The sequence below is a fragment of the Crocodylus siamensis genome, chromosome 7 (assembly GCF_052110815.1).
Source record: "Crocodylus siamensis isolate JL-2025a chromosome 7, ASM5211081v1, whole genome shotgun sequence".
Taxonomy (NCBI): domain Eukaryota; kingdom Metazoa; phylum Chordata; order Crocodylia; family Crocodylidae; genus Crocodylus; species Crocodylus siamensis.
Window position 1 is genome coordinate 26,974,549 of NC_143401.1, and position 8,834 is coordinate 26,983,382.

Below are 8,834 nucleotides of genomic sequence, written 5' to 3' on the forward strand. Positions count from 1 at the left end.
TCTGGGTGAGGGGAATCCCCTACCCTCCATCAATGCTGACCTCGTGAAGGAACACCTTGAGAAGCTGGATACCTTCAAGTCAGCCGGCCCTGACAATCTGCACCCCAGGGTGCACTCAAGGAGCTGGCGAGCCTCATAGCCCAGCCCCTGGCACGGATCTTTGAAAACTCCTGGCGCTCTGGTGTAGTGCCCGAAGACTGGAAAAAGGCCAATGTGGTGCCGATCTTCAAGAAAGGGAGGAGAGTGGATCCGGCTAACTACAGGCCCATTAGCCTGACTTCTATCCTGGGGAAGATCTTAGAAAAGTTTATTAAGGAGGCCATCCTTGATGGACTGGCCCAGGCTAACATCCTAAGGGACAGCCAGCACGGGTTTGTTGCGGGTAGGTCTTGTTTGACCAATCTCATTTCCTTCTATGACCAGGTGACCTATCACCTGGACCAGGGAGAAGAGATTGATGTCATATATCTTGACTTCAAAAAAGCTTTTGATCTGGTATCCCATGATCACCTCTTGGCCAAACTGGCCGGTTGTGGCCTTGGCTCCACCACTATCTGCTGGCTGGGAAATTGGCTTCGTGGTCAGACCCAGAGGGTTGTGATTGATGGCAGTCACTCATCGTGGTACCCTGTGACCAGTGGGGTCCCTCAAGGCTCTGTCCTGGGACCCATCCTGTTCAACATCTTCATTAACAATGTGGACATTGGAGTTAGGAGTGGACTGGCCAAGTTCGCCGATGACACCAAACTTTGGGGCAAAGCATCCACGCCAGAAGATAGGCGGGTGATCCAGGCTGACCTGGACAAGCTCAGCAAATGGGCAGACGAGAACCTCATGGTGTTTAACACCGAAAAATGCAAGGTTCTCCACCTTGGGAGGAAAGACCTGCAGCACCCTTATAGGCTCGGCAGTGCTACGTTGGTTAGCACTACAGAAGAAAAAGACTTGGGGGTCATCATTGACCACAAGATGAACATGAGCCTCCAATGCGATGCTGCGGCTAGTAAAGCGACCAAAATGCTGGCGTGCATCCATAGATGCTTCTCGAGCAAATCCCGGGACGTCATTCTCCCCTTGTACTCGGCCTTGGTGAGGCCGCAGCTGGAGTACTGCGTCCAGTTTTGGGCTCCACAATTCAAAAAGGATGTGGAGAAGCTTGAGAGAGTCCGGAGGAGAGCCACGCGCATGATCAGGTCAGGAAAACAGATCTTACGATGACAGGCTGAGAGCCATGGGACTCTTTAGCCTGGAAAAGCGTAGGCTCAGGGGTGATCTGATGGCCACCTATAAGTTTATCAGGGATGACCACCAGGATCTGGGGGAACGTCTGTTCACCAGAGCGCCCCAAGGGATGACGAGGTCGAACGGTCACAAACTCCTGCAAGACCGTTTCAGGCTGGACATAAGGAAGAATTTCTTTACTGTCCGAGCCCCCAAGGTCTGGAACAGTCTGCCAGCGGAGGTGGTTCAAGCGCCTACATTGAACACCTTCAAGAGTAAATTGGATGCTTATCTTGCTGGGATCCTATTACCCCAGCTGACTTCCTGCCCTTTGGGCAGGGGGCTGGTCTCGATGATCTCCCGAGGTCCCTTCCAGCCCTAATGTCTATGAAATCTATGAAAGCGGAGTATATCAGGAACTGTGCACCCTGAAGATTTATTTGGATCAGGGCTTTTTCCTGGGAGAGTAATTCTGCAAAAATGCTTTTAGGGTTGTATTGCTAAGGTGTCAGGCTTGTTTATAACTGACATGTTTAGTAACTGCTTTTTCTGCCTTCCTTTTTTTAAGGGGAAAAAAACTTTCATTTTGCTTTGGGCATTGTATGAATGCAAAGAGAATGAAATATGATGTGTAGTGTTGGAGGAAACCATCCTGATAAAAAGGAATGTCCTTGTAAGACTGGCAGCATAGGGACTGATATGGGAGCTGTAAACTACGTTTCAGCCAGCTTTGGTAATTAACAGTCATTAAAATTAATTATCAAGTGTACAATTTGAAATGAATCATTTGGCTTCAAGATGAGCTGTTTTTAAGTGTTGTTAAACCATTACTAAAGCAGACCAGAAACTGTTTTAAAATCTCAGTCATCGAACTCCTACATTGCTAAAGTCATTGCACTAGCAGCAGGCACTTATTCAGAAACATCTTTGGTAATTTTAGAACAAAAGTGTTTTTAAAATACATTGATTATAATGACTGTTGGCTCTGACCTTGTAGATATTGAAACTTCAGAATTGCTGGCCACAGCAATATGAATGTAGTTTTCTTTAATGATTTTATTTAAGTCCAGTTTTTTTCTTAAAAGTAACTAAATCAAATGGTCCCTTGTTATTCAACAAGCTCATTCCCCATCTATTCAGAATTATATTACCACATTTAAGAGGGAGTAAGGGGGGGTTCTTGTTTTTTCTTGTGATCATAATGAGCACTGTTTTCTAAATTCCAGTTGCTTACATCTTGCAGAACTATTGTCAGCAATAGGACTATAACTTCACAGGGATCACTGGTGACATAATTGGTAGACACCAGTGTGAATCAGATTTCATTGAGGACCTAATAATTTTGGCTTGTGAAACTGTATATCTTGTGGTGTTGGACAAGGACAAAAAACAAGTTGACTTTCATGTCCTATGTTCTGTTTGCAGAGCTGGCACTTATGTTTCTAAGATGAATAAATGCAGTATGGAAATGTCTGAGAGATCATAGAAATAAGACTTAGTGATAGATGACACTTTTCAATGCAGAACTGCATTTTATCTCCTGGGAATTTAAGAGACTCTGTAATTCTCTTTAATTGGGCCAATAATAGCTATTGGTGCTTTCCCAAATATAGTCTCCATTAACTGAGAATTTGGACAGGTCTTATTTTTATTCTGGTATTGTATTATTGTCAGATACAAAATTTGACTTTTCAGACAAAGTTGTATTTGTCTTCTGTCTAGGTTGTAGCTATATTGGTCTAAAGGAAAAGGTAATCAGGACTCGTAGTAGAGATGATAAGTTTTATTAGACCAACAAGATTTTTGCCCAAAAAAATTCTTTAATTGCAAGCTTTCAGGCACTATAACACCCTTCATCAGGGATTGGAAAAAAGATTATAAAAGTTCTCTTGGGTAGACATGAAAGTTCATATTTCATAGGATTTCACAGAGGAGTCAATAGATGGAAAACTGACTGTCCTAAGGAGCTTTCCATCTATTGCCTCCTCTCTGAAATCCTATGAAATATGAACTTTCATTTCTACCCAGGAAAACTTTTACAATCTTTTTTCTAATGCCTGATGAAGGGTGTTTATGCCCAAAAGTTTGCAATTAAAGAATTTTTTTTTTCCAAAAGTCTTGTTGATCTAATAAAACATACCATTTCTACTACAAGTCCTGACTGTATTTGCCTTCTAAGAACTTGTTTGCTTTTGAGAACAAATGAGGACCAATTCCAGGTAAGTTGTTAAAATAAAAAAGAACAAGCTTGTTCCCTTGCTGACAGTGCTTGTCAGCCAAGGGGACCAAGGGGGGAAAAAGGCATCTCCTTTCTTCTACATGTGAACTACCCAAATCACTGTTATAATAAGGAAGCAGAACTAGTACTGTGGTGTCATTCCCACTTCTTCCACACACAACCTAAATGCAAGTGACATAGCAGGGACAATGGGTAGAGTCACTCTGGTGCCTCCCCCCCCTCCCCCCCAATACTGTGACCAGGAGAGGTTTGCATATATATAGCATGTGAAATAAATATCAGTTTGGACATGGTCTTGACACAGCCTCTGTCATTGAAAAATAAGTTTAAAAATGGAAACAAAGTATATCACCTCAGGCTAGTCTGGGTTGATATACATGTTTATTATAGTCTTGACTGCATTTGAGTCATACTAAATGCAGGACACAGCTAAGTAAGACATGGCAAAGATGTTTTGCTTCCTTTGCACTTCACCGATCCTTAGAGGAGCCAGGAAACAAGAGTAGCCTCTGAATTGTTCCAGCATGTGCTGGTAACAACAACCTAGGAGAGCCATTCCTGTAACCCAGCATTGCAGGAGGACAGCCGTGTCCTTTGTGCCCGTGAGGGGCTAGGGTAGGTGGCATAGAATCATTGCAGAAGGGGTGCAGCAGGGCTGAAGATGCAATCCCTATAGTGTTTGCAGTAGAGGATTACACGTTGGAGGAGCCAAGCCCAGAATTATGTTTTAATTTTATTGCCTGTATTGAGTATACTTAAGAACACGTTCTGCAGCTAAAGCAGGCAGCCTGACTGGGTTCTTTGTTTCTCGACTCAAACGAGCGCTTTCTGTTGTTTCCCAGGGGTCTGCTTTGCTAACTGCCTGTGCCTAGTATGTGATATGGTTATATGTTTGCAATTTATGTTTGTGTTGTTACTAGATGTGCTATTACATTGAATACTGGTACATTCTCCTTTGTTAATAATGTAAAAAAATACATAATTTAAAAAGAAACTTTCCAGACTGGTCTTGAATGGTCTGGGGCAGACTTTCTACCACAGATGTCTATATCTCCCAAGTGGCAGCTGAACTCACTATCAATTCATTACAATTTCATCTCCATTCTCAACTCTCATACTCAGGCTCAATTGTTACACCAGCTGATGTTATGTCTGATTCTGATCTCACTTATAGTAAATAAGGAGTAGCTACCCTGGAGTGAATGGATATACACTGATTTAAACTGCTGGAAGCAGTTATGTTCCCAGTACAGTTCATATTAAACAGTCTTTGAAGTCCTTCATATAACTTTTCAAGTATATTGGGAGTACTGGTCGTAAACAAAGAGCGTGATTTTTCATCCCTGTATAAAAGCCCTTTCTGGACTCATGTTCCTTGCAGAGCTGAGATGTATTTTTGGAGGCCTGCCCAATGAATCTGTTTGACTCACTGATTTAAAAATGGACTTTTTAACCACCTGATTTTGTATACGGATACAACTAGCTCTCAAGTTTTAACCACCCAGAAACTTCCTGGCAAGCTCATGCCTCCCAGGCAGTTCAGATTTAGTGATTGACATTCTCTATGTAGCCAGGAAAGTTTCCTCTAAGAATGCATGTTAATTTAATGGAGAGCAGACTATTTTCATCTCCATATTCAGAAACCATCTGATTTCTGCCAGACATGCTGTTTGAATTTTTGAACTATTACCCAAATGTGGTGGATGGACTCTTCTAACCCCCGGTAGGGGGTATGTTGACCACAGACTGCCATTGGTGACAATGTTCGTGGCACAATTCCCTCTCATTTCAGACCCTTCTCCTTGTGCATGGAAGACTTCTGCCTTTTCACTTAAGTTTAGGTCCTTTATGTTTGTCAGTGAAGTGATAATTTTTTCCTAGCCAGTGTCAGCCACTGATGCCTGTGAAGTAGGATAACTAATGATTTGGGTTTCCCTAGAAAAAAATTAATGTTGGAATATACCCTGACTTATGGATGTTAACCAAAATACCGTTCTTCCACCATTGCAAAAGTCCATTGGAAAGTCTATAGTACTTGATTTATAGTGTCAGTTGCTTTTAACTAAAAAGTCAACTTTTACTCCAACAATTGAAATGTAGAGAAAACTCTGAGTTTCAAGGAGGCTTACTTTCTCTGTTGGTTATGACTGTTAGAGTATAAGCAACTTAGTAAGCTCTGACTGATCATTTTTTACTCATTGGTATTATCCATAGCTTTAGATTTTTTTTATGTTCATGTTTTATGTAATGTTTTTATATTATATGTTGATCTCTAAATTACCAGAAGGCATTATTACATGGGACAGAATGTTTGTGTCATGTTCTGGGAGTTCCGGAACATCCCACCGAGGAATAAATATTTAAAGAAGAAATACAAATAAAATCAAAATGATCTTCCTTTTGGGCACTGTGTTAACATGCAGGGTGTTTAGCGTGATAATAACCAAACTGAATATAGAATATGTATAGGGTTTTATAAAAAAAACCACCCAACAACAACAACAGCAACCCAGCAGATTACGTCATTGTCTTTGAACCAGAATTTCTGATGTGTCAGCAATTGGTAGATTTGAGCTTTTTGAGACATGGTTTTGAGGCTAATCTTGTTGCTGTCAAAACCCAGAGGGAGCTCAAACATGATATGATGACTTGAAAAGGTGAAAATGAAGGTCTGGAATAAAAAGCTGAAAACCTTACAAAGCCCCTGTTAGGGCTTTCCTGCCTTGTCACCTTACCTGAGTGGGAATGATTTTTCTCCTGTGGTCAGATGCAGAAGGGAAAAGCCATGGTCTATGTATCAAATGCATTCAAAATATTAAGGTTTTAAATTATAAATTACTGAATCCTTTTCTTCCCATTTCAAGCTATTGCAAACTGTTTATACAATATGTTTTCTTTTCCACTTACAGTAAGCATTGTCAGTCTGTCAGCCATGCTGTCATGTTGTATAGTCTCTGTACACTGATCAGGGCCATAAGTCTCAAATATGGGGCTAGGGTTTTCAAAGGCCCTAGAGGAATTTATTTGCTGAAATTCCATTGATGCTTAACTTCATACTCCTTAGGAAAAAAACCACCATGGTAGTTGCACTTAGATCTCTCTGTCCTCATACATACATCTCAGATAATTGGCCTGAGTACTGAACTCCGATTGATCAATTTTGTTCACGGTGTTTGGTATGGTTTGGTAGCCTATGGTATTTAAGTTAGTGTCAGGATTTTCCAGAGCGTTGAGTGCTCAGCTCTTTGGAAACCTGCCATATATTTAGGTGCCTAAACGTGGATGTTGGAGCCTAATGTAAAGTATCCATTGAATTAAATCACTCCCTAATGAGCAGGAAATATCAGCTGCCATCTAAATTTCCTGGTCAATTTAAAACTTCTCACTTGATTTTGCTCTGAACACCGGCATCTGCAAGTAAAAGCAACATTTACATTGGAAGCATTTACTTTCTTAAAAGCTGGAATGTACAGTGGTAAGTCCATGGACATACACATGTAGCCAGCATGGAAAGAAGGAACTCGCTTCAATATGAAAAGTTGGTTCTACTTTTTGAAATGAGATTAGAGGGTACTAGAGGCGCCTTCTGGAAAAAAAGGAGAGGAAAGGACTTAGTGTGATCATTTCATTTGAAGCCACTAGTAGAAAGCTGCCTTGATAGTTATGCCATTTGCTTGAAGTTACTAGATAGGAACTTTAAGTAAAAATAAAGGCCCCAGTCCACCAAGGTATTTCAGCATGTGCCTAATTTTAAATCCAAATTTCAGTTGGACTGTATGTAGGCTTATGTTGAAGTGCTTTGCCCATTTGGGGACTACAACATATTCAAAATCTAATAATTTTCTCTCCTCTCTCCCCTTTCTTTTTGTTCTGCAGGTTTTCTCTCACAACTTGTCTATGATCGACCATTGACTGAGTGCATCCGAGCTGCACATTATGCAGCCAGTGTAATCATAAAGCGTTCTGGTTGTACTTTCCCAGAAAAGCCCGACTTCCACTGATACCAAGGGATCAAGAATAAAAACTTGTATGTTTATGGGATTGCTGCCTAAATTTTTCTGACTTCCCTTCCTCGACCTCAATTACCTGCATCAAGTCTTCTGTACTTCCGCTCATTAGACTCTCCACAAAATGTGTATGTCAGTGGTCTTGTCCTGTTCACACCACTATGTCTCAATGGTCTTAAACTTACAGGCTGTAGTGTTAAGTGAAGCTTATTCTCACATTAATCTGGAAAACATTTTTATTTACAGAGTTTATAAGAAAGTCCCATGTAAACACCACACTTGATTAACATAGTTCTAATCTGTTATGGCCAGATCCCGCTCAGTTTTTTCATGTGCAAAATCAATAGGCCTCAGTTTCATTTCACAGTAGTTCAAATCAGGAATAAATCCTTTTAAATACATTGAGTCAAACCCATGTTCAAAATGAGATTCATGTGCAGAGACTCAGGTCACAAGGATCTACTTATGTAATACTGTGCAGAGATCTGGCCTCTGGAAGTCATTCATGATCCCATTGAAGTTATTAGATATTTTTCCAATCATTTAAGGGTCTGATCCAAAGTTAATTGAATTAATTCTGCATCTTTCCATTGATGTCAGTGGGTTTGGATCAGACCTAGCCGGCAGCAGGATCTGGCTGATAATTTGCACTCCATTATTTGCATAATTTGTATTGTGCATTGATCAGACTGGCCAATAAGATAGGTACTTTGAGTGCTTTCAGGGCAGAGGCTGATGACTAAAACATATGGATAGATGCTAACTCTTCCATGTAAACTTTCTAAAAAGGTGGTGTGTAACTACGGTACATGTAATGAAATGAGGTGCAGAACTATTTATGCAGGTTATTGTGCCAGGATTTGCCAAACAGAGTCTCTGAAACGCACATTTTTCAATTTGTATTTTACTTGGGATAATTAAACAATATGCCGGATTTTGTTTATTACAGTATTCAAAAGAGACTATCTGACACTTGCATTCATTACTTTGCTATGTAATTTGATACTGATAAATAAATAAATTGTCATACAGTGATGCCCTGGCTTTTTATTGCCGAGACCTCAATAATCCTAATGCTCTGGATCCAGTCTTTGTGCAAACACCTTCATGAAACAGATGCTCCACCCACAGCACATGATAAGGCTGATATTTTATTTATAGCTTTCAGCGTCCAGACTGATGCTGGACTCAGCCTGAGGAATGAGGTCAGCATGAAGGAAGGAAAGTAGTAGTTGTTCATTTTCTCATCAGTGTAGCGTTCTTACCACAGAAGAGATGAAAAGTAGAAGTTAAGGTTCAGTGCCAAAGGATGCCAAACAGTTCTCCTAAGTACAGAGATTGTTTTCTGATGCTGCATGTTGAGATGA

The 8,834-nt window shown here is 40.7% G+C and overlaps 1 protein-coding gene across 4 annotated transcripts in view; it reads left to right on the forward strand.

Moving 5' to 3' along the window:
- The window catches only part of ADK (adenosine kinase), a 577,699-nt gene extending 569,197 nt beyond the window's left edge, over nucleotides 1-8,502 (forward strand). For all 4 annotated transcript variants that reach the window (XM_090058441.1, XM_090058442.1, XM_090058440.1 and 1 more), the window contains one exon: nucleotides 7,337-8,502. In XM_090058441.1, the coding sequence (XP_089914567.1) occupies nucleotides 7,337-7,461 (125 nt within the window). In that variant the 3' untranslated portion in view covers nucleotides 7,462-8,502. The remainder of the gene's footprint in view (nucleotides 1-7,336) is intronic.
- The last annotated feature ends 332 nt before the right edge of the window (nucleotides 8,503-8,834 follow it).